The sequence below is a fragment of the Emiliania huxleyi genome, assembly GCF_000372725.1.
Source record: "Emiliania huxleyi CCMP1516 unplaced genomic scaffold EMIHUscaffold_35, whole genome shotgun sequence".
Classification (NCBI taxonomy): domain Eukaryota; phylum Haptophyta; order Isochrysidales; family Noelaerhabdaceae; genus Emiliania; species Emiliania huxleyi.
The window spans coordinates 127959-155373 of record NW_005199363.1 but is presented as its reverse complement, the minus strand read 5'-3'; the positions used below and the strand labels follow the sequence as shown (position 1 = coordinate 155373).

Genomic DNA, 27415 nt, shown 5'->3' with positions numbered 1-27415 from the left:
GTCAACGGGCCGAACACACTCTCCAAGTCGACTGCGATCTCGAACTCCGACAACTGGACCGGTGCACCTGCCGCGGAGGACGATGGCTCCCTCGACGACATCCCTTCATCGACGGACGCCTTCACCGCCGCCGGCCCTGGGCCATCCAGCGCGGCCTCCGACGGCCTGCACGTGATCGAGCGGGTACAGAAACGGTGGCTGCCGCAGCTCACACCCTAATCGATCTGCCTTAGGCACGGAGCCAACGGAGCCATCGCGCATGCCCGCATCGCGTGCGGCTCCGAGGTCTCCCGCCGAGACCGGCTCGGCGCGGCGCGTGGCCGCACGCCGCCGTTGAAAAGGCGAGATAGGACCGAGGGGAGAGCGCCGGCCACATCGAGCGAGCGCTGACGTGTAAGGTGTCTGTGCTGCTCCGGTGTGTGTGGGATTCTGCCCCCCCCCCATCTGTGCGGCGAGTTGTTTGCGGCGCGATGCCCGATCGTGCGCGATAGCCTCCCTTGTGCGTGGTGTGTCGGTTGTCGGGGTCGTCCGGAGCGTGTGGCGGCGCCGTTGCATGCAGCGACTGCTCCACGTGCCACGACTGCTTTGACTGACGTGACTGACTGATGAGACATGAGTGCTGATGGATGATCTCCGACAACCCAAAACCAAAATGCAAATGCGGAGTGGCCCACTTTGGCGTGCAGATCCTGCGTCTCTCACTGCCCGAACAACAGAGAGGGTACCGCCGCGGGTCCCCACTAGTAAATAAATAAAAACGGACACCTCTCTACTGTGAGATGGGTAAAACAATAAATAAGAACGGACACCTCTCTACTGTGAGATGGGTAAAAAGGAACACAGGTCACAGGTCCCCGCGCCCGTGCGATCCGCTTTTGTGGATTGTGGTTTGTGCGCAGCGGGTTCTTTGTGTCGGGGAATAAACGAGTATAAAGAGCGGTGATATAAACGGGCCCACACAACGCCGAAACCCGCGCTGTGGCTGCCGCCGACCCGCGAGCCTCCCGGGAGCTGAGCACGAGAAGGGCGACAAGACACGATCGTGCCGCCACGGCCCACGTGGGTGACTCTGGTGCATTCGCCGAGCGCGTGTGCGGCGGCCTAGGAGGCGGCCGCCGCGGCGTGGATTCTCGCCACCTCGGCCTCGGTGATCGCGAGCTCGAGCGCCGCCCCCGTCTCGTGTCTGTCGATGTAGAAGTTGAGGTAGTTGACACGGACGATCGAGTCCTCGAGGTCCTCCTTCTCCTATTCACACTGACCGACCATCACTCCTCTGCTGACCACTCTCGGGCCCTCGAGGCCCTCCTCAGGCCTGCTGTGAGCGGGCCAGCCGCTTGGCCGCCTCCCAGTCGTAGCTCCGGATCGCGGCGACGAAGGCCGCGGTCTGGTCCTTCGCCTGCCCAACCCTGCGCGACTCCTCCTCCGAACTCGCCTGCGCACAAGGTCGGCCGGCACTTCAAGCAACGCTCCCCCAGCCACACTCTCGCCGCCCGCAACGCACCAGTCCGGCAGCGGTCTGGTACTCTCCCCGCGCCATCGCATCCTCGTACTTTCGCGCCCTGCCCCCGTCGGCCGGCAAGCAGCGCGGCAAGCACTTTGCCAGAACACTCCCCAGCCAGCCCGCCGGCCCCTCCTCGTCGTCGTCGCCAAGCAGCGGGGCGGAGCTGTTTCGGTAGGACGGGCCGCCGCTCGCCGCCGCGCCACCGCCGCTGCTTGGCGACGGCGCGCCGGCGGCATACGAGGCGGCGGGGGCGGAGGCAGGAGTAGCCGCCCCCGCAGAGGTTGCCTTGGGCTTGACGTACTCGAGGGTGGTGCCCGGGCTGGCTCCTGGAGAGGGCGCGGGAGGAGGGGTCAGGGGGGAGATGAGCCGGCACGTCTCGAGGCGGCGTCTCGAGGCGGTCTCTTGGGCCCTCCTCGACCCTCCCCTCGTGGTGCCTCTCCCCCTCTCTCCCTCCCGCCCCTCCCTCCTCCTTCTCACCGGGCGGCACGACAAGGATCATCCTCGAGCCGTACTGGTCGGTGGCTCGCAGCTTGTCGCCGGGCTTCGAGAGGGGAGGCACCGTCACGATGAAGACGTCGTCGTCGTCGTCCCCGTCCGCCGCCGCCGGCACCCCCTCCGCCGTCGAAGCCGTCGACTCGGCCGTCGAGTGGTTCAGCGGCGCCACGGCGCGAGGCGGCGGCTGCGAGGCTTCGGCGGCTCCGGCCCGCTCGCGCGGCGAGAAGAGGAGGTCGTCGGTGGTGCCGGCGCCCTTGGCCTTCAGACCCGCCTGGTCCGCGTACGTGCTGTCCAGCTGCGCCGTCATTTCCGCCCTGCGCCACTGCCGGAGCTCGTCATCGAGCGCCGACTCTGCGACGGCCGAGGCCCAGTACTCGATCCAGCGCGGCCCTGAGGTGAGGAAGTGGATCTCGAGGAGCTTGTTGCCGCGGTCGCGCACCTTGACGCGCACGCCCGGCGCGTCGCCCCGCGACACCATCCGCAGCTCCTCCACGTTTCGCAGATCAAACTTTCCCGTCTGCGTGCCGCTGGGCGACTTGCTGTAGCGCACCTGGAAGCCATCGGAGAGCAGCCAGCGCTTGACCGAGCGAGCCTCCGTGTACGCGCCGCCCGCGTGCGTCTTGCGGATGTAGCCCGCCATCTCGATCGTCATGGCGTGCTCCTTAATAAAATGAACTCGGGGGCACGGGACGCGGCGTGCTCCTTACGACGAGCGCAATGGCCGGAAACCAAAAAGAATTTTTCGGCCGGAGTTGCACTGCCTGTAGGTTGCCTGTTTTCTTTCTTTTCTTTTTTAGTGGGCAGGACCACCGATGATCACAGAGGAGGGAAGGCGTGTGCCAATGTGCCAAGGCCGCGACAGCCTGCTGCGGCTGCGTTCGGTTGTAAAATTCTCGAGAGAAATCAGGGTGCTTTGTGGGGGAACGTACGACACATGGAAAAACAAAAGGCAACCCTGTCTGCACGTCTTGCGCGCGCGTGAACAGGGCTCCAGGCCCCAAATGATGTGTGAGTGTTAGAGTTGTTTGGTATTGCTAAAAAATCTCTCTCACACATGGACATACATCTGGTTTTGCGTGGGGCTCGTGGCGCGTGGGCCGTGGGGTCGAACCACCTCTACCAGGAGATGTGTAAAAGAACACGTCCGCCGCGCCCGTGGCCGTGCGAAAAGGTCAAAAGAACCACTCGACCACTATCTTCAGTTCTTAATGTCGTGCGGAGTTTTGTTGTAAAATTCTGAAGGGGCTAGAGAGTCTTTGGTTGTTGAATTCTTATAGGAAGACTCAAGTCCGTGGTGGTCGCCCGCGGATCTGGCTTCTACCCATCGAGGGCCTCGCGCAGGGTCCTATAGTCCCGCCGCTCTGGCGCCGCGCTCAGGTCGCGGTCATCCGGGTACACAAAGGTGAGCGCCTCGCTCGGCACAAACCCGCGCGCCGAGGCAAAGTAGAAGGCGGCCTGTGGGTGTGCAAAGACCTTGGCTTCCGTGAGCAGCGCGAGGTTCTCCTGCGAACAGTACCGCGCCACCTGGTCCCGCTCTAGGAGCACCGTGTAGAAGGGCTGCGCACGCCCAAACCTCCGCACCTCTCTCAGCCCCTGGCCGAGGTCCCACGCGCCGGCCCGCTGGCATGTCTCATCCCAGCCGACGACCACGCACCGGCCGAAGAAGCGGTGCAGGCAGACATCGCCGCAGGCAAAGAGCAGCCCTTCCGGCCTCCGCTTGCGTGCGGGTGCCTCGCTCGCCGTGTGTGCCACCACCGCGTCGAAGAGGGAAGAAATGCGAAGTGCTGCGAGGGCCTGATCGATGCGGTCTCCAACCGCCTGGAAGATGGCGGAGGAGAGGGCCGGGTATCCCGCGAGCAGGAGCCGTGCCTGGTCGCCCGATTGCGCGAAGAAGAGCGGTCGGAGCAGGCTGGACACTGGTCGGGCCTGCAGCAGCTGCTCCCATTCGAGACAGATCTCTGTGAAGGAGGATGGCGCGTCCTGACCAACGAGCGAGTTTGCCTTCACCAGCTGGTTGCCAGCCGCTGCCATTCCTCGTAGTCCTGCACGCTTGGGCCAATCTGTTGAGAAATCGAGCGCGCGGCTCTGGGCGCGTAGCGCCTTGAGCAGAGCGCTGTAGGTGGCCCGCGTGACGCACATTGCCAGATGCCGATGAGTAGACAGAGCGCCAACGGAAACGGTCGCGCTGCCATCAACAAATAATTTTGTGTAAGGGAGAGGGGGGGGGGGGGGGTAGGGGGGGGGGGAGGACCTTTTGGCGGAAAATGTGCTTCGAGCGAGCGAGAAAGACGAAGGCCTATCAGGCGGATTTGAGTGCATGTTGTACATGTGACAAGGGGGCAACGCGTGCAGGGCGAGAGGGCGGCTCGACACGCCTGCTCCGCGGCCTCCGTGTTGGTGCTCGGAACGAAATGTAGAGGTCCTCCTTGGTGTGCGCGAGATGCTTGTACAACCCGTCAAGGCCTCCCTCCGTGTCGAGCCAGTCAATCAGCACGCCGACGTCAGAGGAGCAGAGTGCCGACCCGGCGGGCAGCCGCTCATGGACGCGACGGGCACGCTCAGGCACGCCAGGTGGGAAGTGGTGCATGCCGCTCAGGAGCGCCACGAGCTCCTCCTCGGTCTTTAGAGGATACAGGTTCGCGGCGAACTCGGTCATGCCAGAGACTAACGAGGTGAGCTCCATCGCGGCGCGCTCATAACAAGGAGGCGCGTTCTCCGATCTTATCTCCGATCTCCAATCTCCAATCTCGTGGGGGAGGCGTGTCAGGGGGGGATCGATGTCCTTCCAAGGGGATGCTCTTTTCCTTTCACACCTTCAAGCGGATCTCCACCCTCTTTTCGCGCCATTTTGCAATCTCCAGTCGGCCACACGATTCTCGAGGCGCCTTTGGCGCGAAGTCAACATCTCCGTCTCCGGCCTGAGATCTCGAGGTGCCGATGGCGGCAGCTCAAGATCTCTATCTTAAGTTAAAGATCTCTGAGTTTGGTGAGAGATGCTGTGTGTGGAAGATCTCTGATCGGCATCTACGATCTCCACTCAACAAATCTACTGGTGTCCCGCAGAGATCTCGATGTATGGTCTATCTTGACACTTGAGTGAGACGTGTGAGAGAGTACACTGTGCGGCTGCGCCCCACGCTGTCAGGGGGAGCCCCCCGCGCCCCGTCCTCTTTCACACAGCTTTCACATGTTTCTCGGAGCCCTGTGCGCCCCCTGCCCGACCGGTGCGACGTGCGGATCTATATTGCGGCGCGCGTGTCACCCTCTCTCTCCCCGTCCTGAGCGAGAGTCTCTCGATCTCTGTTTTGTCATTACTCTCGGATTTTGTGCGAAACGAACATTTGGTGTGTGTGTGTATTGTGTGTGTGTGTGACTGTGTCTGTGACGACGAGAGAGAGAACACACAGTCACAGAGAGTCACTGGAGAGTCAGAGTGTCAGAGAGAATCTCGGCTTTAAAGCCGTGCGGTACGCGGTACACGGCGGGCTTTGGGGTGTGTGCCAGCGCCGGGTGGAAAGTGTCGTTTGCGGCCACTGGGCGAGTTTGCTGCGATGACAGATGAGAATGATACACCTGGCAAGAGCTGACCACCTCGCTCCTAAGATACCACGTCGCACACACACATACCTTGGTACACATACATGATACATGCTACTACCCTACTACACCCCGTAGCCCAAACGTAAGCACTGTGCATGTGCACAATGACAAGAACACAAGGGGGAAAGGTACACCGCACTGGGCACTGCGTGGGGACGCCCGCAAAAGCGCTAGTCGCTCTTCTCGTTCTCCTTGCCCGCCGCGCCGCTCTTCGCCGCCTTGACGATGGCGTCGTGCTGCTCGCGGATCCACGAGCCGAGCACCTGCGGAGAAATGTCTAGGAAGTGTCTAGGAGGTGTCTAGGAGGTGTCTAGGAGGTGTCTAGGAGGTGTCTAGGAGGTGTCTAGGATCCACGAGCCGAGCACCTGCCTGTGCACCGACAGGTGTCCGCCCTCAGAGAGGTTGACGAGGTTCTGCTTGAGGAGGGCGTGCGCGCGCGGGAGGGCGTGGAAGGGGAGGATGGTGTACAGGTGGTGCTCGGCGTGGTAGCTCATGTTCCACATCACAAAGTTGATCAGCGGCGAGGTGAGCGTCGTGCGCGTGTTGGAGAGGCCGTCCGGGTCGAGCGCGCAAGCGGCATGCTCGTGCATCTGGACGAAGTAGAGGAGCGGCGGGCCGAGGTAGGCGGGGAGCAGCCAAGTCAGCAGCAGCGAGCGCCAGCCGAGCGCGGCGAGCCAGAGCAGGAGCAGCGCCAGCGTGCCTCCGGCCTGCACGCGCGCCTCGTACTGCAGCGAAGCCGTGAGTCGCGCGCCTGGCGGGAGATACGGGGAGATATGGGGAGATATGGGGAGATGTGGGGAGATGTGGGGAGAGGCCGCGAGTGTCGCGCCTGGCGGGCAGTGCTTGAGCAGCCAGCCGTCGGACGAGTAGTCGACCTGGCGTCAGGGTTAGGGTCAGGTTAGGGTTAGGGTCAGGGTCAGGGTTAGGGTTAGGGTCAGGGTTAGGGTCAGGGTTAGGGTTAGGGTCAGGGTCAGGGTCAGGGTTCGGGTTCGGGTTAGGGTTAGGGTTAGGGTCAGGGTCAGGGTCAGGGTTCGGGTTAGGGTTCGGGTTAGGGTTAGTAGTCGGCTCGTGATTGAGACTGAAGAGTTGGCGGGGGGAGAGACATGCTAAGACCGGCACGCCGCGGCCGCAGTGCCAAAACTTCTTCAGCTTGGAGGAGGTGTAGCCCGACAGGCAGGTGAAGCGCTCAAAGTACTGCGCGCGCGAGAGCGGAACCTTCTTGAAGCCGTTTCTCCTGCGAGAGCCGTCGCAGACAGCACTCTCGCGGAGACGAACCCCTTCGCCCTCCGGTGCGGTGCGGGGTGTGCGGTGGACGTCAGACATCGGCCGCCCCCCCCCCCCCCCCCCCGGCGCGCGCTCGAGGCGTCTCTCCCCCCGCGGCGCTGTCTGGGAGGCGGCTGGGAGGTGTGGTGAGAACCGCGGCGCATCTAGGAAGCGTCTCGCCCTGCGGCAGCCACGGCGGCGAGGTCGACTCCGTCGGGGAGCCCGGAGGCGGCGCCCGAGTAGGTGCAGCCCGCCACCTCGGCGACCAGTTCCGGGTCCCTCTCCAAGTCCTGCGTGTACGTGTGGTGCTCCTTGTGCATCGCCTGCTCGTGCAGGAAAAAGGCAAAGGACGGGACCGAGACAAGCCGGCCGACGAGGCTGTTGAGCGACTTTGTGCGGAAGGCGGTGTAGTGAAGGCACTCGTGCTGCGCGGCGAAGCCGAGCGCGGACAGCAGGAAGCCTTGCCAGAGCAGCAGCAGCAGCAGCAGGAGCGGCGGCCACGCCTGCCGCCACAGCGCCGGCACAAGCACGCCGTCGGTGAGCATGATGGCGCCGCCGGTGGCGAGGATAAGGGAGCAGTTTCCCGCGAGCGCCACAAATCCCTTCCCGTTCGACTTTGCTGCCAGCTCCTTGAGCTGCGCCGACGAGAGCGGCCGATCCTTGCGCTGCGAGTTTGGGAGCTTGGACCAGTCGTCGCCCTCCGCGTGCATGCCGCGAGCGTGCCGCGCGTCGGGGTCGGCCGCGTCGCGCGTCATTTGCGGTCCACGTGTGGCTCCCAAGGTGTACCAGACAGACTCAATCCCTCACACACGGTCGCAACCCTGTCCTCTCGAGGTTCTCGAGGTTCTCGTGGATTCCTTTGGCCGCGTTGGTGCGACCGTAGCGCAACGAGTCCGAGCCGCGCTGAAAATTCTTTTTTTGCTCGATACGGTTGACTGGCGAGTACAGACCACGCCTGCATTCACAGCACAAGCCCTCGCCGGGGGCTCGAGCATGCGCAGCAAGCATGCCCCCTGTGAAAAAGTGAGGCGTGGTCTGTACCGCCAGCAGTTGGCACCACCGACACCACAGCCGACAGGATCGCAGCGCGTTTTCTACACGTATGACGCCTGCGCTCAAGCTTCATCCTCTGCGCACCGCCGTCGGCCGCGAGGTCGCAAACGCTTCGATCTCGGAAGTCCTCGCCTCGCCGGCGCTGCAGCAGCAGTGTCGCGAAGCGCTCAACGAGCATGGCCTGCTCCTGTTCGCAAAGCAACAGCTCACGCCCGCGCAGGAGGCCGAGTTCGCCAAGCTCTTTCCGTGGGACGACTCAGTGCCCATGCTGTCCGAGTGCGCCGGCCCGTTTGATACGGCGCAGAGCACCGGCGTCACGGGCATCCCTGCAGGCGGCAGCATGCCTGTTGACAGGTGGAAGCTGCCGGCGCTGCCGATGGTGCAGTGCCAGGGAGCGGGCCCGGTGCGCGACCACCACGGCGTGCCCGACGGCACGCTGTGCGCCTCGCAGTCCTTTGCTGAGTGGCACACCGACGGCGTGCACGACACGCCGCGCTCCACGCAGCCTCCCGTCGTCACGGCCATGTACTGCCTGGCGACGCCGAAGCAGGGCGGAGAGACGCTGTTCGCCTCGGCGCGCGTCGGCCTCGAACTCCTGCCCGAGGCGCTCTGGAGGGCCTCCTCTCTGGAAAGCACCGAGGAGGAGCCCGACACCTTCCCCTCAAGCCGTCCTGTAGGCGCTCCGTCGTCGCGCACGAGGCCTCGCCGGCGTCTGCGACGGGCGCGTCGAGGACACGTGCCCGACATGTCCGAGGCTGCTTGCGTAGGCCTCACCGCAGTCTTCGACGGCCGCTTCCGCGAGATGGTCCCCGGCGGCACGCGCGCGACGCCTCATGAGTGTGCTCCAGACGGCACGCCGCCGGAGGAGGCCTTCCCCGAGAGACACTTCCTAGCCACTTCCTAGACACTTCCTGTAGGCACGCCGCCGGAGGAGGCCTTCCCCGAGAGACACTTCCTAGCCACTTCCTAGACACTTCCTGTAGGCACGCCGCCGGAGGAGGCCTTCCCCGAGACCAACCGTTTCCCGGTGGTGGCGAAAGACATGCGCGGGAGAGAGACGCTGTACGCCGTGGCGCCCGCCTTCACGCGCTGCCTGCTCGAGGAGGACGGCACGCCCCTCGGCACTGAGGAGGGACAGGTAGCGCTACTCGACGAGATGCTCGGCTGATCTCGGCTGATCTCGGCTGATCTCGGACAGGCGCTACTCGACGAGATGCTGCGCGCCGCGCTGCGCTTGCCGCCGCCGCCGCCGCCGCCGAACGCGCTGGCGGACAATTGCGCGGCGGCGGCGGGCGGCGCGGACGGCGCGCGTGAGTGGGCGGTGCCGCACGACGGCGCGACGCCCATCCCTGAGACGGCCAACTTGTACGCGCACCGCTGGCGGGTGGGCGACCTCGTGGTCTGGGACAACCGGCAGATGCTGCACTCGGCGTCGCCGTCGCCGCGGTACGAGGGGCGCGGCACCCGCCTCTTCCACCGCGTGCGCATGTCGTCGCGCGCGCCCGTCGTGCCCGCGGCCGCCGCGCCCGCCGCCGCGCCGCCGCAGCTGCGCCTCTTCTGCCGGATGTACGCGGCGCAGCAGCTGCTCATGTGCGGCGCGCTCTCGCACGCGCAAGCGTTGCTCGCCGAGCCGGCGGCCTCCGTGCTGCAGCTGCCCGCCTCCCCGCCGCTGCTGCTCGCGCCGTTCCTCCTCCTCCTCTTCTGGTGCGCTCGCCCCCGCGGCCCACGAACCGCGGCGTGCCTACAGGAAGTGTCGAGGAAGTGTCCAGGAAGTGTCCAGGAAGTGTCTAGGAAGTGTCCCCCGCGGCCCACGCACCACCGACGGCACTCGCGCGCGCATCTCTCGGCACCGCCCAAGGCTCGCGCAAGCGCAGTGCGCACTCACTCGCGCCCCGCGCCTCGCAGCGCGCCATCGGCGCGGCTGCTCGCGCTAAACCTGGCGCTGAGCCTTGGCATCATCCTGCGCAAGATGCCCTTTGTGTGGGACTTTCTCCTCTGGGACTTGCAGACCGACGCCGCGTTGCTCGCGCTGCTGCTGCTCTGCGGGCCCGCCGCCGCCGCCGACGGCGATCGTGCCGTCGCCCTCGCCGCGCCCATCGTGCGCGCGCAGTACGTGGTCTTCTATGCGTGCACCGCGCTGTGGAAGGTCAACGCCGCCTTCCTCGACGCCTCCGTCTCGTGCGCGCCCATCTTCTTCGCGCAGCTCCTTGATGCCTATGTGCCCGCCGCTCTCACGCCCCCGTGGCTGCCGCCGCTCGCCCTCGCCCTCGCGCCCGCCGCCACCATCCTCGTCGAGGCCGCCATCCCCGCGCTGCTCTGCGTGCCCGCCGCCGCCGACGGGCGCGGCGCGGGCGCCGCGTGCCGCCGCCTCGGCCTCGGCCTTGGTGTGCTGCTGCACTTGCTCATATCGCTCACGCCGGCGCCAAACAACGCCGGCGCATTCTCGCTCACCATCCTCGTCCACTACTTCTTCCTCGCGCCGCGCCGCCTCGCCGCCGCCGCAGCGCGCCCTGCCGTGCTCGCGGCGAGCGCGCTACTCGCCGTCTGCGGCTTCTGCCGCGCGCCGTCCGACCTCGCCGTCGGCATGAACCTCGGCCTGGCGCTGCTGTGGGCGGCGGCGCTCCTCACGCCGCCCCCCGCCCCTGCCGCCGGAGGCATCAGATCGCCCCCTCCGCCGCCCCCACCGCCGCCGCCGGCCTTGGCACGCGCGGTCCGCCGCGTGCGGCTTTGCGCCCTGGGCGTCGCGGTGGGCTACGCACTGCTGCTCCCCGTGCTGGGCCTTCAGGACATGATGGCCAGCACCATGTTCGCCAACCTGCGAGTCTACTCGGGCTCCAACCACCGCCTCCTCCCCACCGGCCTCCTCTTCGGAGCTCTGCCCGCCCTCGACGGCGGCGCCGCCGCGTGGGTCGAGGCCACGAGCTCGCGCGCCATCGCCGGCCTCTATACCCGGCGGAGGCGACGCACCTCCTCTACAGGAAGGACACTTCCTAGACACTTCCTGTAGGCCTCTACCCGGCGGAGGTGACGCACCTCCTCTCGCCGACGGCGCGCCGCCACTTGCTCGCGAGCGGGCACAGCGCGCGGCAGTTCGGCCCGTACATGGCGCGCGTGCTCGGGCCACAGGCCGTGTCGCCGCCCGCCTCGGAGCGGCCGCGCGGCGGCGGCGCCGAGGCGTACCTGCTGCCGTTTGTCGAGCTGCGAAGGCTGCTTGCCGAAGCGCGCGCGGCGGGCGAGGCCTTCGACTTGACGTATCGGCGGCGCGAGTCCCCCGACGGGCGGTGGCGGCGCGTGCGGTACGCGCGCCGCCGCGACGGCCGCGAGACGTGCGTTGCGCTCGGCCGGTGGCCCAAGGGCAGCAGGTGCAAGGCCGAGGAGCGTGCCTTGCTGACGACCGCGCCGCCGGCGTGGGCGATGAAGCTACTGCTCTTCTTTCCGTTCCCGGTGCGGCTCGAGGAGAAGATGGGCGTCGAGAGTAAGGAGCTTGGCTGTGTTTGCTAGAGCCGTGTAGCGGGGGAGCTTGCCCGGACGCCGCTCGCCGGGGACAGCGCGAGCGGCGACGTGCGAGCAGCGACGAGGGGCGCGGGTTCGCCGGGGATTCGCCCAGGCCCCTCCCGCCCTCGCGGCCCCAGGCCCCACAACGAGGAGCCCACAACTTTTTTTGGCACCTGTGTGAGTGTAATCTTTTATCACACACCTCGGCCACACCGCCACCGGAACTCGCCGCGGACGCGTCCTTTCGGCTTCGCGGCGCAAATCAACACACAAGCGGCAAGCCACCCAGGCGGGCTACGACGTCACCCCAAGTTGCCACACGCACACGACAGCAACACGAGCCAACTCCCTCCCACAACCACCTACTCGCCCCCCGCCGCGGCGGCCGCCGCCTTCGCCGCCTTCAGCTTCTTTGCCAGGTCGGCAAGGCCCGCCTCTGCCGCCGCCTGCGCCGCCTCGTCGCCCGGTGCCGCGCCTTGCTCGAGCAGCCACTCGGCGATCTCCGCGTGGCCTTGCTCGCACGCGTACACCAGAGGCGTCGCTCCGCGCCCGTCCGCCATCTCGAGCAAGCCTGGGGCGCGGGGGAGCAGCCACTGCACCAGCGGGAGGTGGCCCGCCGCGCACGCCTGCACGAGGCGAGCCGGTGGGTGGGCGCGTCGGATGTTGGACGGGGGGAGAGGGTAGGGAGAGACAGAGTAGGGAGAGAGAGCGAGTGAGGTTGAGGGGGCGGGTGTGTGGCACGCCTGCACGAGCCCGGAGCAGCCGTCCCCGTTCACCGAATCGACCGGCTCGCCCCGCGCGGCGAGCAGCTCGCACAGCTCCACGTGCCTGCAGAAAGAATGTGCAGACAGCATGTGCAGACAGCATGTCAGGGGCGGGGCAAGCGAGGACCGGAATCGCCTCGCGCAGCCGCACGTGCCCGCCAAAGCAAGCGAGCTGATCCGGGCCAATCTCGTCCAATCAATCTCGTCCAATCTCGGCCAATCTCGGCCAATCTCGTCCACTCCCTTCCAATCTTGGCCTACCTCGGCCTATCTCGGCTAATCACGTGCCCCCCAAAGCAGGCGAGCAGCATCGGCGTGTCTCCGTCTCCGTTCCGTGCCCCAGCGCCGCCCGCGCCGCCGTCGCCGCGCAGCAGCCGCTCCGCGAGCGCGACGGCCCCCGCCTGCGCCGCGTGGTGCAGCGGCAAGTTGCCTGGCGAGTCCAATCGTGCGAATGAGCTCGAACTGTGGGGGCGGGTCGGAGCTTCTCGCGCGGTGCAGCGGCAAAGTGCCTGCGTCGCTCGCCTCGCCCACCGCAGCGCCGTGCTCGATCAGCCACAGCGCCGTCGCCGCGTCGCCTGTGCCCAGACCCGACCTCAGAGCTCGAGGTGTGCTCGAGGTGTGCTCGAGGTGTGCTGCGCTCGGGGAGGTGTGGAGGCAGCGTCGACGAATTTCGGCAGAGTGTCGACGAGGTGTCTTGGGAGTGTCGAGGAGGTAGGAAGTGTCTAGGAGGTGTCTAGGAAGAGTCTAGGAAGTGTCGACGAGGTGTCTTGGGAGTGGCTCGCAAGCGTCTAGGGAGCGTCGCCGTACGCAGACGCGTAGTGGAGCGGCCGCACTCCGCCGCCGTCCGCCGAGTCGACGGAGGCGCCCCTCCCGACCAGCCACTCCACCGCCTCGAGCCTCCCCTCACCGGCCGCCAGCATGAGCGGCGTCCGGCCGAGCCCGTCACGCACATCGACCAACCTCTCCGCCTCCGCCTCGTCGTCGCCGCCACCGCCGCCGCCGCCTTCTTCGCCACCGCCGCCTCCTTCGCCGCCGCCTCCTCCGCCGCCGCCGCCGCCCGCCTCCCTGGCCTGCACCGCCTCCATCGCCTCGAGCGCGACGGCGGCGGTCTCGTTCCGCCCGTTCGAGGCGGCAAGGTGCAGCAGCGTGTGCCCCCTCTCGTCCACCTAGAAGGTTCCTAGAAGGTTCCTAGAAGGTTCCTAGAAGGTGCAGCAGCGTGTGCCCCCTCTCGTCCACCGCCGCGGCCGACGCGCCGGCCTCGAGCAGCGCCTGGGCGGACGTGTCGTGGACGTGTCATGCGCACGACGGTTGGACACGTCCCGAGCCGCGTCGGGCGGCGCCTTGGCCGCCTCGGTGTTGCCTCGCAGGCACGCGAAGCCGAGCGGCGTCAACCCTCCCTCGGCGCACCTAGGGACATGTCCGAGACGCGTCCGAGACATGCCCCGCAGCCTCGCGCCTCCCACGCCCTCCCTCGCGCGCGCCGCTCGATCTCGGAGGCGGCGGCGGGCCCGAGCGCGCTCAGCAGCCACGCGATCAGCTCGGGAGAGCCGTGGATCGCCGCCTCGTGGATCGGAGCCTCGCCCGCCCTGTTTGGCGAGTCGAGCGCTGCGCCGCGGCTGTGCAGCCACTCCGCAACCGGCAGGTGGCCCCAGCGGCAGGCGACGGAGATGGGCGTGTCGCCCTCCTCGCGGTCGCGCCGGTTGACCTCGAGCGCGCCGGCCTCCTCCATCGCCTTGAGGTCGTCGAGGCTCCCCTCCTGGCACGCCACAAAGAGGCCCTCCTCCTCCTCGTCCGACTGCGGGGCCGCACGGCGGGGTCAAGAGGCGGGCCAAGAGGAGGCGGATGACGGCATCAGGAGGCGGAGCAGGGCGGCGTTGGTCAACCGCGGCGCGCGTGGCGCGAACGGGGATGGCGACTTTTGCGGGGCAGCGCCAGCCATCATGCGATCTCGCTGCGGCGCACCTCGCCGGATGAGTCGTCGCTGCGCTCGTCGCCCTCGCTGTCCGATTCGCGGCCCGCTTCGTCGTCGCTCTCGGACTCCGCGCGCGCCTGGGCGCGCGACGGCTCGTCCTCGTCGTCCTCGTCCTCCTCGCGGCGACGCTTCCCACGGCCGGAACGAGCCATGTGGTACCGCCGCCTAGGGGGGGGGCGAGACGATCGAGGGGTCCCGTACCATGCGGAATCGACCCTATCCAGTGCTCAAGTGCTCAAGTTGCTTTCACCCAAGGAAGCAGAACTCCGGTTCCGTCAACGATAAAGAATATACCTACATCAAGAAGAGAAAAGAAGTTCGACCCGGGACCGTCCGCGAAACGTCCCTCGGTCGCACTTCGGCGACAGTCTCGCTTCGGCCTCTCGCCGCTGGTACTGAATATGCGCAACATCCATCCGTCCACAACCAATTGGTAGAGCACACCTCGTCTCTGCGCCACAATGGCTGCGTGACGGGCAAGCTCCCAGTGTGGGGCAGCTTGTGGATTCATCACAGCGTTGAGATCAGGATGGAGCGAGTTGGACCACTCAGAAGCTGACCTGAGCAGTGCCACTGTCAACACGGTCAGGGCAGGAAGGGCGGACATGGACCCGCTGCGAACTCCCTTGTCTGGGCAGTAGCTGCCGGCCGTGAACCCCTTCCCGGACCAAGAATAAACGTGCGATGCGTGCCGGCGTACGTGGAGCGACCGTTTACTGGCAGATGGATGTGGAAGTGCGGGTGTGCCGCCGTCTCGGTGTGTCCACTCCCTAGGAGTGTTGACGCTACCTGAGTTCGGCAGCCGCCCGCGGTGATCATGTGCACCTGGTGCACGCAAACTCGCTCGCGGCTCAGCTGCGGCTCGGCTCCGGCTGTCGGTGTCTCGCGTCTCGCTCCTCTGTGCGGCCGCATGTCGACGTGACATTACTCGGCTCTGTCCTCTTTGGTCTGTCCACAGCTCCCTACCAATGCCTGCCCTGCTGCTCTCTGCTGAGACTCCCCCCCCCCCCCCCCAACGACCACTGTGCAGGCGAATGCCGCTCACTGCCGAGACGACGCACCAGTCGTTTCATTCGACCTCTCTAGCAGAGCACCACACAAGCCCACAGAAAACCTAATTTTTGAACGCGGAGGCCTATAAGTGCCCCACCCGTTTTTGTACTCGTGCGTGTGCGGTGCGGACTGTGGGGCTCAGCGGGGGCAGCCTCCCTCCCTCCCTCTTTCCCTTTCCTGCCTGCCTGCCTGTCTCTGGTCTGTCGGAGTCTGACTGTCTGTGTGAGAGGGTGCGGCCCGCTAGAGTTCCACCCAACAGCGCGCGCGCCAGGTCGTCTGCCGTGCGGCTCGCCGTCACTGGACACTGCCAAGTCCTCTCGCTCACGTGAGCGGACGAGCTGGGTTGGGCACAGGTGCGTGTGAGGCACACTCTCACGGCTAGAGGCCACAGCAACTCGTACGGCCTACGAAGCTCCGCAATCGGTCGCGCGCATGATGATGTGTCTCGTGGACAGGTGGTGTAGCGCAGACGGCAGAACCTGCCGTGCAACGGGTCAGCGGATCCGTCAGCGAAAGGTAAAAAAAACGAAAAAAGCAAGAAAAGGATTTTGGAAGCTTTGAGGAAATTCGCGCAAATTTTCCGGTCATACCCCCTACTGACCCAAGTGCGCCGAATCCACTGCGGTCGACCCCTCCACGCTTCCACCCTCCCACACGCCCGCACGCCGGTCCCCTCGTCTTTTTTCGTGCTGGCCGCAAATAGCGAAAAATTTCTTCGCCCCGCCACCATGCTGCGAGGTGTGGAATTCCTAGCAATTATTAAAAGGAACCCGGGGGCAGGACGCGGCACAAACGGGGCACAAACGCCAGGCTACAACGTACATTGCAATGTTATTGTGTGTGAGAGAGAGAGAGATGAGAGATGTGATGTTGAGAGAGAGTCCCATGGTGTGTTCATTTGGGAGAGAGATTTTTAGCAATACCAATTTGTTTTGTTCATTTGGGCGGGGGTCATAAAATTTATTTGACTGACACTGAGAAGGTGAGAGAGACTCCCAGTTCGAGCAGGGGCGACACCGGCGGGCAAGCGGGAAGAAACAAAAAAGAAATTCTTGATTGCCGAATCAGCATGTCACTCGTCGTCTCTCTGCTCCTCGCTCGGCCGGGCGGCGACTCGGGTGGTGCAGAGGCGCCGCCGCTGCGCGTGCGTGCGCACGAGGCGGCGCTGGAGCACGCCTGCCGTCGCCGCCACGGCCCGACGCCCGGGGCCGTACGTCGAGTCGGACAAACATTTGGCGAGAGCCAACCGAGCATCTTCACCGAGCATCATCGGATCGACCCGCTCTCCTGCAACGAGCCGCGGGAGGGAGACTCGTACGATCCGGCTCGAGCGGCGGCGCGTGGCGCGCACATGCCCTGCTCGCCCGCGGCCGCTGAGGCACACCCGGCGAGAGCTACCTTTGCCCCCTCGGCGTCGTTTGCGAGACTCGCCTCACCGTCATGCTGCGGGGGCGGCGGTTGGCTTGGGAGGTGCACGTGGCCGCGCGTGGCGCGGCTGGCCCCTGCACTCGCCCTCATATTTTGTGCTGGCTCGCGCACGCGCCGCGAGAACTCGACGACGAGCGACTGCATTGGCGGGCTTCGTTGTCAAAGGCGGCGGCTCTGCGTGGTCAAAGGCGGCGCTTGCCATCAGCCGCCGTGCACAGCTGTCCCAAACTCTTTCATGCTTTGGGTAGGACACAGGCCTAACTACTCGGGGGACACACGATTCCCGAACGGGTTGTGTCCCCCTTCCTCCTTTAGACCTCTTCCCACCCCTCCCTTCCCCCTCCCCCCCACCCCGCCCCCCCCCCCTCCGCCGCACCCGCCCCCGCCGCGGCCTTCGCCACTGCCCACCTCTCTACCGCCCCCCCTTCCTCCTCCCTCCTCCCCCCCGCCTCCCCCTCCCACTTCGTCCTCCCCCCCGCCGCCCTCCTCCCCTCTGCCCCCCCCCGCGAGCTCCGGCGAGAGCAGCGACGACAGCGACGTGACGTACGACGAGGCCGGCGGGCGCTTGCAACACGCACCCCGACGCAGGCGGCGCACCGCCACTGCGGAAGCTGGCGCGTTCCTCAGCGCGCTCACGCCACCGCCACCCCCGGCACAGCCAACGGCGCGACCGCCGCCGCCGCCCACCACGGCCGTTGCTGGCGCGTTCCTAAACGCGCTCCCGCCGCCGCCGCCCCCAGCGCAGCCGTCGGTGCAACTGCCGTCGCCGCCCCGACCGTTGCCGCCACCGATGCCAGCCTTCGCGCCGCCCCCGGGGTGGGAGCCACCGCCGCCACCGCGGACGTGGATGCCGCTGCCGCCACCGCCCAGGCAGGAGATGCCCGAGCGAGGGTGGGCGTTGTCCTTGCCGCCGCCGCCGCCTCCGCCACCGCCGTCGCCGCCAGCCCCGCACGGAGAGGGCACCGACGACGTGGAGTCAGGCGTGAGAACCCCCCTCGTTGCGAACGCGAGCCCGGCGAGGGGGAGGAGACGAAGCGGAAGGCCAAGGCAGCGGCGTGCGACGCCAAAAACTGCGACTTTATGACGTGGGCGGCGAGCACGCGCGGCGGCATCGGGCACGAGGCGGCGACGTGGTTCAACACCAACTTCGACATCAAGGCCGCTAAGGCGTCCTCCGACAGCGAACGATGGCGGGTCAGTAGCGAGCGCAAGCGCTTCCTGCAAGTGCACTCGGCCATCGTCGCGAGGCGCAACGCCGCCATCTTCGACTACAACGCGTGGCCAAAGATGGGCGGCGAGATGCCGCGAGCGCCTCGAGAGCAGTACGAGTAGGGACGGGCGAGGGAGGAGGGGCGCTAACCACGGGCGACTACAAGTCGAAGGTTCGAGGACGACTACTCACCGCCTGGGTCGTTTGGGGCGCGCGGCTCCGTCTAGGACCGGGCGCGCCCCTTACCCGGCGCGGCGTAGGTCCCACTCTGACGTATAGAGGGGAGGCACGGACAACAGCCCAATCCATCAATTCCACTCGTCTTCTGGTGCCTAGCCCCGTGCAGCGGCGGTCCGGCAGGCTGCCCCCAAGGCCCCCTGGGCCGCCGCGGGTTTTGGAGTTATGCTTTGGCACAGCTTCGGCGATGGCGGCCCCTCTCTGGGGCTTGCATAGGCGGGGAGTCTCCCCCGCTGGTCTCCTCATTCCCTTTTTTCTTTTTCTTTTGAGAGCAGGACGCCGGGTTTGTCTTGTATGTGCGTGTCGGGCCGGGGTGTGGGCGAGGGGCAGAAGGGGCGGGGGCGTGCGGGGCAGAGTGCGTGTCGGGCCGGGGTGTGAGCGAGGGGCGGGGGCGTGCGGGGCAGAGGCCCAACGTCGGGCGGCTTGTCGGGGTCCAGAGCATTCGAGGGGGGAACGAGGAGGGGGGGATGGGCGGTCGGCGACGAGTAGAGCGACAGGCGCGTACGGGGTAGCCGTCACTTTCCTGCCTCACAAGGGCGGGGCTGTCCCGGAAAGTGAGAGACGCCGGGCAGCGTGGCGCATTACTGAACCCTCCCATACGTGCTCGTGCTCCTCCTTCGCTGTCCCATCTCCCCACCTCTTTCCCGCCTGGGCGGGGCGGTGGGCGGGCGCGCGGTGCGGCGTGGCGTGTGCGTGTGTGCGTCTGCAACGAAGGACCGCTCGCAGAGGACCATTGGGTTTGTACTATTAACAACGAAGGCGCTCTCAAAAAAAAGAAAAGGATCGGGCTCTCGCTGGGCGGCTTGGCGCCACGCCCTGCTCACGAGTTCGTTGCGTTCGGGGATTGACGCGAGCCCCGTCAGCAAAACCTGAAATGATCGCCCGGTCCGTCGCCCTCGCCGTGACGCTCTGGTGGTACTACCGCACCCTCGTCCTGAGCCGCTCGTGGCAGACGCCACTGGCGCTTGCATCGGGGCTCGCCGAACTGGGGCTGGCCGCGTTGGGCGGCGGAGTCGGCGGCGCTATTCGCGAGGCCCGCGCGGTCGCGGCCGACCTGGCGCGACCGTGGGCCGTCGCAGCCGACCCGACCATCACGTCTGGCCGGCAGCTGTACGAGCGGCTCCTCCTCTCCCTCTCGTGCGCGACCTCCTACACGTACGCCTACGGACCGCTCTCCGGCGTGGTGCAGTTCGCCCTCTTCGCGCCGTGCGAGGCGCTCGCCGCGATCGGCCGCGGCCCGTCGCTGCTCGACCCTTTTCGCGCCGCGACGCTGCTCTGCGCGTGGCTGCTCTTTCACCTCGGCGAGCAGCGCCCTCTCGCCCGCGCCTCTGCCCCCCCCGCCACACCGCTCACCCTCTCCACCTGTTCCCCCTCCCCCCCCCTCCGCCGCACCGCCCGCAGGCCACCAGCTCGCCATCTCCGCGCTGCTGCACCGCTACTTCTCCCACCGCTCCTTCGACGCGCCTCGGCTCGTCTCGCTCGCCCTCGGCGTCTGCGCGTGCGGCGCCTCGCAGCGCGGGCCGCTGTGGTGGGCGTCGACTCACCGAAGGCTCGCCGCGTTGAGCCGAGATTGAGCCGAGATTGAGCGCTGCCCGAGAGGAGCCTCGATTGAGCGAGAGGTCGCCCGAGGCGGGCAGCGCACTCGTGCCCGGGACACCCTTCCCACCTTCGGCTGGCGGCGGAAGGCATGGTCAGGCGGCGCCGCTTCTCGACCATGAATGGTGAGTACACAAGTTGTGATGGTCAGGCACCACCGCTTCTGCGACGAGTGCGACGCGCCGACCGACGCCTCGCACCCCGACAAGAGGCGTTCTGACGCGGACCGCGACCCGCACTCGCCGGTGGCGGACGGATGGCTGCACGCGCACCTGCTGTGGATGACGCAGCGGCGCAACTTTGCGACGCGGCCCGAGTACGTGTCCGACTGGCTCCGCGCGGCGCCCGAGCTGCTGTTTGTGGACCTGTGCTTCATGGACGTGCTCGGCCTCATCGAAGGCGGCTGGACGGCGCTGCTTGGGGCGGTCGAGGGGCGGAGCTACCGGTGGGCCACCGCCGCCATGCTGCTCAAGCACGGCCGCACGCTCGGCCGCGCGACGGCGTGGCACGCCACCTTCGCAGTCAACAGCCTCTGCCACCACGCGAGCGCGGTCGAGTCCACTTGCGGCAGCCGCAACATCAGCCTCCTCTCGCTCGCCTCCTGCGGCGACTCGTACCACGACAACCACCACCGCAGGAGCGGGGCCGCGAGGCACGCGCCGCCAGAGGGGCTCGACCTGGCATTCGCCGCCATGTGCGCCGCGCAGCGGATCGGCCTGATCCACAAAGTGCGCGAGAAGTGAGCGCCGTCGCTGCTTGTCTTTGTGTCCCGACGTGCGACGAGACGAGACGTCTGGAATGTGTGAAATACGTATATACACATCGGACATTGTACGCTACGCGTCTGGGCTAGTTCCAGTTCACTTGGCACAGCTCGCGTGTTCCAAAACCTTGATTTTGGTCTTTGATCTTTGTGCCATGCTTGAGACGACAAGGCGATGCGGAGAGGAGGAAGCCGCGAAACGTCAAACACGTGAAACGAGCGCGGTGCGCGCGAGGATTGCCAGGACGGCGCTCGACGGCCACAGTGTCCTCTGTCCACCGGATCGCGCCTCGAGATCTTCTGCGACAGCTAACACGACGTACGTATCTCCCTTTCAGCTTTCACAGACCTTGATATTGAAGAGATCAGAATTTAACCCCCAGTACGTGTGCATCACTTTTGTGAGGTCTCAGACTTTGAGCGGCCACGAGGCGATTGCTGGCGCGAAGATTGACCAGCCAGAGGATATCGCGGACCGCTTCCCCGCCAACGGCACTATTCCCAAGGTCGAGCTCGCGGTCGACTCGGGGCTCATGCTGGCCCAGCAGGTAGCCTTGCCCTCGCGCACATCGAGCCCGCCCTCACTCCCATTCTCAACCCCCGCCCCTCTTTGCTACAGACTGGAGAGGCGGCCGTCGCTGGTGCGAGCTGGGCCGCCTCCGCCTCCGCCGCGAGCCTCACCGAGCAGACCAACGGCTGGCGGCTGCCGCGCTCGGATGATCCATCCACCGACTCACGCTCCATCATCGCCACCGAGGGAGATGGGTGGATGGCGCGGGGCCAGGACCTCGAGGTGGCACCGGAGAAGTGCACTGGTGGCCGGGTTTGGAAGGAGTGCGGCTCGAAGTGCACGCGCACTTGCGAGTCACCGCCGATCATGCCGTGCGTGATGCTGTGCGTGGCTCGCTGCGAGTGCCCGGCTGGCGCGCCGATTTGGCACAACGGTGCCTCATGCATTTCGGCGGAGCAGTGCTAGTTCAGACGGCTGCGCAGTGCAGTGCGTCTTGAACGGTCCCTGTGTGGCTCCGCTCGCGTCTCGGAGACGGCGACGACTCGAGTGTCCCCAACACACTCCGTGTGGATCCGTTTGCGAGTCGTTGCGACTTGCGTGTCGCCCCGCGGCCGCGCTCATCCCTCTGGCTCTGCGCACTGGCCACTGCGCTCTGGAGCGTCTGGCTGTGGCTCTGGGTCGCCGGCACAATCATGGTCGCCGGGGCGCCCGGCGGCCCGCCGGCGCTCTCTCTTTGTTCATAAAGACATGTCAAATAATATATTCTATACGATGCCTCGTGTATCCGAGAGAGGAGGTGTCAAATACTCGCATCGCGTCTTGGGGCTAATCCAGGTAAACGAGAATGTGTTGTAGCAATAGACGGAATCGATTCGCCCTCGCTTAGTCAAACGTCACCTCTGAGCGCTGCCTCGGCCGATTCCACAGCGCGCTCGGCCAGATCGCGGGAGAAACGGCGACGTCTGGGCGCGGGCGCAGGCTCCGCAGCACGCCGGGCGTCGGGATCCCGTGGCTCTCCGTGTCGGTGGCCTCCGGCTCGCGGTCTGCTGTGAAGAGGTCGCGCAAGTCGGGCTGCAGCTCCTACCCCGCAGATCGAGTCCCGGCCTCAGGCACGGTGGCTGTAGGGAGCGGCGGCTGCATTGCCCGTGAGGAGTCTCGGAGGACACGGTCTCGCTCGGCTGATCTGGGGGCTGATCTCGGCTGATCTCGGCTGATCTCGGCATGGCACTCGCCCGTGCTGCCGCGAGCCAGCGCGGGTTGTCGGCGCGGCGCGCCCTCGGCCGCGCCTTACCGCTGCCCGGCTCTTGCAGGCTCGGCAGCGGCCCGTACCTAGAGGGTTCTTAGAGGGTTCCTAGAGGGTTCCTAGAGGGTTCCTAGAGGGTTCCTAGAGGGTTCCTAGAGGGTTCCTCGAGGGTTCCTAGAGGGTTCCTAGAGGGTTCCTAGAAGGCTCGGCAGCGGCCCGTACCCAAACGGCGTCGCACCGCAGCTGAGCCTCGGCTGGCCTGCACGCGTGTGTGCCTTCTACAGCTCTTCGACTACACGCGTCTGGGCTGCGGAAGATGGCGCGCGCCGTGTGGCCTCGTGCAGCGGCGCCTCGAGGGCCCGACTCGCCTGCTCACGGCACGAGCCGTGAAGAGACGCCGTCCCGCATCGGTTCGAGGGCGGCGGCGTGCCTCTCGGAGCGCCCGCCGCTCCACCTCTTGCGCGAACAAGTCCCGCCCGCGCGCCTCCTGCTCCGCCTCCGCCGCGACGGCGCGCGCGCGCAGCAGCCCCGAGGAATGAACCGACGGGGCGGCGAGCCTACCGCGCAAGAGGCGGAGGGGTGAGGGCACCCTTCGGGCAGGGGCGGACACTCGACCAGAACAGCGAGCCTCGACGCCGGCGCACCGCCGACGGGCGGAGGGGCGAGCAGCGCCCGCACGCGCTCCGGGTTCCCGAGCCGGAGGTGGGGTGCTGGAGGAGGCTCCGCCGGCCGTGGGGGAAGAGCGACCGTCACCGGCGCCGTCGTCCCGAGCGGCGCCGCAAAACGAACCTCCGCCGCCTGGCCCGCCCCGTTGGCGCGCGGCTCTGCCGCCGCCTCCGTTCCCGCCTCGGGCGCCGCCTCTCGGCACGCGTGCATGCCGGGGACCGCATCGAGAGGCGCATCCGCGGATGCTCCACAGGGGGAGGGCGGAGCGGCGTTGCGGCCTGGGCTGGTCGCGCCGGTGGTGGCGGCCGGTGGCGGCGGGCGGGGCGCGGGCGGCGGGTTCGCCGCATGGGCCGTCCCATGCTGCGGCTGGCCTCGAGTGGGCTGGCCTCGGTGGCCTTGGGTGTGGCGCGTCTGCGGCAGAGGGCGCGGCAGAGGCTGGTGCGGCTGGGCGAGCGAGAGAGAGTCTCGGAAGATGGCACTCGGAGACGGGACGGCGCTGCGGGGCGGCGCGCTCCAGGCGGTGTCGGAGGAGTAGCCGCTCTGCCCCGGGGTACCGTCGCCCCCGAGGCCCCAAGGCACACCACTGGAGGCCCAATGGGAGGCGCTGCCGCTGCCGGCCGAGGGGCGGCCAGGCGTCCACGGGGTGCCGCAGCCTGCCACAGGGCTGCTGCCGCCGAGGCCGCCGTCGAGCTGGGCCGGGGAGGGCGCGGCGGCGGTGCCCGTGCCCAAGGCCCGCCCCGTGCCCAAGGCCCGCCCCTTCGCCTCGCCCTTCGCCTCGCCCTTCGCCTCGGAGGCGTCTGCACCGGAGGGGAGGGCGAGCCAGCTGGTGCCTTCCTCCTCCTCGCCCTCCTCCTCGCCCTCCTCCTCGCCGCCCTCCTCCTCGCCGCCCTCCCCCTCCTCGCCCGGGTCCGAGGAAGACACGTCCGCGACACGTCCGCGACACGTCCACCCCCCCGCCGGGGTAGCCCCAAACCCCTTTGCCGGCGTCGGTGCAGACTGCAGCAAGCCCGCCGACGCGCTCCTCGCCTCCTCCTCCGCCTCACTCCCCGCCTCCTCCGCCTCCGCCACTTCCGCCGGTGCCGCCCGCCACAGCCCGCGCCTCTCAGGCAAGCCTCCTGCTGGCGCGTGCGCCCGCCGCCCCTCGCCGCCGCCGGCAGCGGCCTCGCTCGCGTCCAGTTCCGCCGCCTCTCCGCCTTCCGGCGCCGGCGGCGAGAGGAGCAAGCGGTGGAGGGTGCCGCTAGGGCGCAGCAGCACCGCCGCGACCGCCCCCTCCTCCCCCCCGCCGCCCTCTGCCGCCAGGTCCGCAGAGACGAGCGCCTCGGCCGCGCAGTGCCGCACCGTCCGTGTGCTGAGCAGCCGCCAGCTCCGCGTGCAGTGCGACTCGACCTCCCCGCGCCCCGCCCCTCCTCCTCCACCCCCCCCTCCTTCCCTGCCCCCGCCCCCTCCGCCGCCCGCCGCCTCGGACTCGGCCACGGCGACGAGTCTGCTTCCGTCGGCGGACAGGGCGAGGGCGAGCAGGGGCGACCGCTGCGAGTGCCTCCAGCTCGCGCGCATCCCCGCCTGACTCCAGAGCCCGTGGGTGAGCGGTCTGTGAGGAGTTGGTGAGGCAGCAGCTCGCTGGCCAGCCTCGCCTCGCGCCCGGCGCAGAGGGACCAGGCCTGCGGGGAGGAGGGCCGGAGGAGTGAATCCGTTGACTAATTACTTGGCAGAGGGGCCAGGCCTGCGGGAGGTCCGGGGTGGGTGCGAGGCGGGGAGAGGGGAGAGGGGAGAGGGGGGGGAGGGCGGAGAGGTGTCGCGCCTCGACGGCGCCGTCAGAGGCGCCGAGACAGAGAAGCACGCTCGGCTCGTGCGGCGCCTGTGAGCCGGAGAGAGCAAGAGGGGGCGGGAGGGAGGCGGGGGTCGTCGCTTCCAAGGCGACACACCTCTGCCACCGCGGGGCTCATCATCTCGACCAATCTCGGCCCATCTCGGCCCATCTCGGCCCATCTCGGCCCATCTCGCCCACATCTCCGCCCCTCTCCCCCTCTCTCTCCCTCTCGGCCCCTCTCTCCCTCTCCGCCCCTCGCGGCGCCTCAGGCGGAGCAGCAGGCGCGTGCGGAGGGACGAGGGAGAGGGAGAGCGCGCAGACGGGGGCCGCGGCGGGGGAGAGGAGGGCGGCGAGGCGCGTCCGCGAGAGCATGTCGACGAGGACGACGCTCTGGTCCGCGGCCGCCGACGCGCACAGAGACGTCTGCGCGCCGCATGCCTCGGCCGCAAGGAGCGCGAGCGCCGTCACCGGCGCCGCATGCGAGCCGTCGTGGAAGCAGGCGCTGTGGTGCAGCGCTGCGGGTCCGCCGCCGCCGCCGCCGCCGATCCGCCAGAAGCAGACGGTCCCGTCGACCGCGCCGAACGCGCCGAACGAGCCGCACCGAGACACGCACAGCGCAGAGATGGGCGCAGGCGCGTCGAGCGACTCGAGGCGCTGCACGGCAGAGGGGCGGGCGACGCACGCGGCGGCGGCGTCGGCGACGGGTTCGCTCGCCGCGCACGGCAGCCGGTGCACCAGCAGCGTGCCGGCCAGCACGCGCTCCTGGCGGGGCGGGCGCCGGCCGGGGTGAGTGCAGCCGGCCGAGGAGAGGTCCTGAGGCGGGGCGACGGCACCGTGTGGCGCAGGACGATGAGGACGCCGCCGGCGGCGCCGGGGAGGAAGGCCCAGTGCGACCACGCCGCATCGACCGGCACCAGCGAGGGCCGACGTGGCGGACCCGCTGCGGCGGCGGCTCCCTTTGTCGCCTCAGTGTGGAGCTGCAGCCGGAGAGGGCGGCTGCCCGGCTGCGAGTAGACGAAGGAGCCGTCGTCGTGCGAGACGCCGACCGCGTCGGCCACGTTGGGGTCCCAACGCGCGCAACGCGCCGCCGAGCCGGAGGCGGGGGAGGGCGCGAGGTACATAATACCTACCCGTGCGCCAACTGGCATTGCCTGAAGCCAACCGGCCGAAATGTGGGCTGAAAAGAAAAACACACCGCGACATCATGATCACATGAGCACATGTCTAGACGTTTTCGAGCCATCCGCCTCTCTATGTGACGGAGCCCTTACTACCCGCCTCCCCAGCTCCCTCCATAACAGGCCACACGTGAAGGTGGTTCGCTTCCCCGGCGGCCGCGCACGCGCAGCTGCGGGGGCGCGGCCGACGACGCGGCGACGCGAGCGGCGCGGCGCGCGCTCAGCCAAGCTTGGTCTTGATGGCGGCGACGCACTCGGCCGGCGTCGTCATCGACTCCGCCTCCTCGTCGGGGATCTCAATGTCGAACGCCTCCTCGATCGCCATGATGAGCTCGACTGCGTCGAGGCTGTCCGCGCCGAGGTCCTCGGTGAAGCTGGACGTGGGGGTGACGCTCCCGGCTTCGACGCCGAGCTGCAGCGAGGGGACGGGAGGGCGGTGAGGGCGTCGAGGCCGCGGGGGGCGAGGTTGGCGGGGATGCAGGGCGCAGGCAGCCAGAGACGGGCGGCGTGGTGAGGCGGCTGCAGGGCGAGACGCTGCGGTTCTGTCGCGAGCGAGGGTGGTCGCTAGCCTGCTCCGCGATGATACCCTTCACCTTATCCTCAACCTCATCCATCACAACCATGCCCGTGCGCGCGGCCGTTGGCCGAGCCAGGTGGCTGCTGCGGGTCTGCGCGGGGGGAGCGGCCGGCAGTGAGGGCACAGCGGCGGGTGCGTTGGCGCGGAGCGTGGCGGAGGAAAGAAAGGAAGGGCTGCAGGGAAGGACTGCGCGGGCGTTGCCAAGGCTGCCACAGGGCGGCAGTGGCAGGCACCCACAGCGCATCCGCACACAAGAGAGTCTGGGAGCGGCGCAGGGAGGCGTCAACCTGCGTCATCGGCGCGTTGAACGCGCCGGCGGAGGCGACGAGCGCGGCGATCGTGAGGCGGTAGAGCATTGTGGTCTGCGCGGGAGTGGGAGGCCGAGGCTGAGACTGCAGAACAAACGGAGAATGACGGTGCCGGCTGCGCTATTTTTTGGCAGCGCGCGCGCTGCGGAACGTGGTTCCGCACGTCCCAGCAGCCAGCACGCGGAGTGGCGGCCCGAGTGCGTGTGCGTGTGTGGCGTTTGGCGGACGGCGCTGGTCGAGAAGCGGGGAGGGCCAGTGTAATGCATGGCAGGAGCGCGAGCTCACGAGAAGCTGAGAGAGAGACACAAAAAATGAAGAAAATCCCCGTGCGCCGCCGTTGCGCCCCCTTTCACCGTAGACAGAACTGACGAGCCCACAGCTAGGAAAACTCCTGTGGGAGAAAATGCGGGTGGTGAAGAATCTTCAGGTCAAAAGGCCCGAAAAAATTCTTCATCCGTGCTCCGGCTCCAGTAGTCGACAAGCTGCCGAGCCCAAATCACTGTGTGTCACACATTTCTTGTTGGCTTCTAAAAATCTCTCTCCGCCTCCGAGGAGCCTACAGACCGTATGCAATTTCCTGCGGCCAGTCTGCTACTAACTCCGAGACGTCGGATAAGCACCACAAAGGCCAATGCGCACGAGGGGGTATGTATGTAGGAAGGTGAAAAAAGAACAGCCAGGCTCGGACTGGACAC

The 27415-nt window shown here is 67.6% G+C and overlaps 10 protein-coding genes across 10 annotated transcripts; 4 read left to right on the top strand and 6 right to left on the bottom strand.

Moving 5' to 3' along the window:
- Positions 1 to 915: 915 nt before the first annotated feature.
- EMIHUDRAFT_435832 (hypothetical protein) lies at positions 916 to 2701 on the bottom strand. The gene is made up of 4 exons (XM_005772811.1): positions 1979 to 2701; positions 1502 to 1827; positions 1313 to 1432; positions 916 to 1245 (listed from the first exon to the last, which is right to left on the bottom strand). The coding sequence occupies exons 1-4, from the start codon at positions 2646 to 2648 to the stop codon at positions 1102 to 1104; spliced, it is 1260 nt and encodes a 419-aa protein (XP_005772868.1). The 5' UTR covers positions 2649 to 2701; the 3' UTR covers positions 916 to 1101.
- Positions 2702 to 3313: 612 nt separating this feature from the next.
- EMIHUDRAFT_208283 (hypothetical protein) lies at positions 3314 to 4679 on the bottom strand (the record flags this gene model as incomplete). The annotated part of the gene is made up of 2 exons (XM_005772810.1): positions 3314 to 4109; positions 4405 to 4679. 2 exons carry the CDS (start codon positions 4677 to 4679, stop codon positions 3314 to 3316), a joined length of 1071 nt encoding a protein of 356 aa, XP_005772867.1.
- Positions 4680 to 5541: 862 nt separating this feature from the next.
- EMIHUDRAFT_435830 (hypothetical protein) lies at positions 5542 to 7738 on the bottom strand. Its single transcript, XM_005772809.1, has 5 exons — positions 7040 to 7738; positions 6710 to 6830; positions 6426 to 6471; positions 5962 to 6347; positions 5542 to 5859 (listed from the first exon to the last, which is right to left on the bottom strand). Exons 1-5 carry the CDS (start codon positions 7612 to 7614, stop codon positions 5767 to 5769), a joined length of 1221 nt encoding a protein of 406 aa, XP_005772866.1. The 5' UTR covers positions 7615 to 7738; the 3' UTR covers positions 5542 to 5766.
- Positions 7739 to 7961: 223 nt separating this feature from the next.
- EMIHUDRAFT_208281 (hypothetical protein) lies at positions 7962 to 9080 on the top strand (the record flags this gene model as incomplete). Its single annotated transcript, XM_005772808.1, has 3 exons — positions 7962 to 8585; positions 8667 to 8751; positions 8896 to 9080. The coding sequence occupies 3 exons, from the start codon at positions 7962 to 7964 to the stop codon at positions 9078 to 9080; spliced, it is 894 nt and encodes a 297-aa protein (XP_005772865.1).
- Positions 9081 to 9434: 354 nt separating this feature from the next.
- Positions 9435 to 11413, top strand: EMIHUDRAFT_450933 (hypothetical protein; the record flags this gene model as incomplete). The annotated part of the gene is made up of 6 exons (XM_005772807.1): positions 9435 to 9616; positions 9818 to 9890; positions 10023 to 10130; positions 10698 to 10820; positions 10937 to 11041; positions 11111 to 11413. Exons 1-6 carry the CDS (start codon positions 9477 to 9479, stop codon positions 11411 to 11413), a joined length of 852 nt encoding a protein of 283 aa, XP_005772864.1. The 5' UTR covers positions 9435 to 9476.
- Positions 11414 to 11585: 172 nt separating this feature from the next.
- On the bottom strand, positions 11586 to 14308 carry EMIHUDRAFT_450932 (hypothetical protein). The gene is made up of 9 exons (XM_005772806.1): positions 14134 to 14308; positions 13609 to 13966; positions 13488 to 13531; positions 13408 to 13440; positions 13248 to 13337; positions 12979 to 13073; positions 12635 to 12763; positions 12160 to 12235; positions 11586 to 12042 (listed from the first exon to the last, which is right to left on the bottom strand). Exons 1-9 carry the CDS (start codon positions 14293 to 14295, stop codon positions 11770 to 11772), a joined length of 1260 nt encoding a protein of 419 aa, XP_005772863.1. The 5' UTR covers positions 14296 to 14308; the 3' UTR covers positions 11586 to 11769.
- Positions 14309 to 16265: 1957 nt separating this feature from the next.
- EMIHUDRAFT_101799 (hypothetical protein) lies at positions 16266 to 17956 on the top strand (the record flags this gene model as incomplete). Its single annotated transcript, XM_005772805.1, has 2 exons — positions 16266 to 16666; positions 17605 to 17956. The coding sequence occupies 2 exons, from the start codon at positions 16266 to 16268 to the stop codon at positions 17954 to 17956; spliced, it is 753 nt and encodes a 250-aa protein (XP_005772862.1).
- A 989-nt stretch (positions 17957 to 18945) lies between these two features.
- On the top strand, positions 18946 to 21406 carry EMIHUDRAFT_101798 (hypothetical protein; the record flags this gene model as incomplete). Its single annotated transcript, XM_005772804.1, has 5 exons — positions 18946 to 19435; positions 19473 to 19599; positions 19819 to 20406; positions 20837 to 20978; positions 21050 to 21406. The coding sequence occupies 5 exons, from the start codon at positions 18946 to 18948 to the stop codon at positions 21404 to 21406; spliced, it is 1704 nt and encodes a 567-aa protein (XP_005772861.1).
- Positions 21407 to 21682: 276 nt separating this feature from the next.
- On the bottom strand, positions 21683 to 25805 carry EMIHUDRAFT_450931 (hypothetical protein; the record flags this gene model as incomplete). Its single annotated transcript, XM_005772803.1, has 9 exons — positions 21683 to 22021; positions 22174 to 22270; positions 22512 to 22552; positions 22615 to 22741; positions 22819 to 23128; positions 23330 to 23630; positions 25036 to 25159; positions 25259 to 25311; positions 25491 to 25805. 9 exons carry the CDS (start codon positions 25803 to 25805, stop codon positions 21824 to 21826), a joined length of 1566 nt encoding a protein of 521 aa, XP_005772860.1. The 3' UTR covers positions 21683 to 21823.
- A 250-nt stretch (positions 25806 to 26055) lies between these two features.
- On the bottom strand, positions 26056 to 26775 carry EMIHUDRAFT_435829 (acyl carrier protein; the record flags this gene model as incomplete). The annotated part of the gene is made up of 3 exons (XM_005772802.1): positions 26700 to 26775; positions 26405 to 26503; positions 26056 to 26247 (listed from the first exon to the last, which is right to left on the bottom strand). Exons 1-3 carry the CDS (start codon positions 26766 to 26768, stop codon positions 26056 to 26058), a joined length of 360 nt encoding a protein of 119 aa, XP_005772859.1. The 5' UTR covers positions 26769 to 26775.
- Between the last annotated feature and the right edge of the window lie 640 nt (positions 26776 to 27415).

Coding starts and splice junctions, on each gene's coding strand:
- EMIHUDRAFT_435832 (XM_005772811.1), bottom strand. CDS start 2,648: ATGACGATCGAGATGGCGGGCTACATCCGCAAGACGCACGCGGGCGGC. Junction 1,828..1,978: donor GATCCTTGTCGTGCCGCCCG/GTGAGAAGGAGG, acceptor CGCCCTCTCCAG/GAGCCAGCCCGGGCACCACC. Junction 1,246..1,312: donor GGCTGGCCCGCTCACAGCAG/GCCTGAGGAGGG, acceptor CAGTGTGAATAG/GAGAAGGAGGACCTCGAGGA.
- EMIHUDRAFT_435830 (XM_005772809.1), bottom strand. CDS start 7,614: ATGACGCGCGACGCGGCCGACCCCGACGCGCGGCACGCTCGCGGCATG. Junction 6,472..6,709: donor ACTGCGGCCGCGGCGTGCCG/GTCTTAGCATGT, acceptor CCCTGACGCCAG/GTCGACTACTCGTCCGACGG. Junction 5,860..5,961: donor ACCTGTCGGTGCACAGGCAG/GTGCTCGGCTCG, acceptor ATTTCTCCGCAG/GTGCTCGGCTCGTGGATCCG.
- EMIHUDRAFT_450932 (XM_005772806.1), bottom strand. CDS start 14,295: ATGGCTCGTTCCGGCCGTGGGAAGCGTCGCCGCGAGGAGGACGAGGAC. Junction 13,441..13,487: donor CGCCCGACGCGGCTCGGGAC/GTGTCCAACCGT, acceptor ACGTCCGCCCAG/GCGCTGCTCGAGGCCGGCGC. Junction 12,236..12,634: donor AGCTCCGACCCGCCCCCACA/GTTCGAGCTCAT, acceptor TTCTTTCTGCAG/GCACGTGGAGCTGTGCGAGC.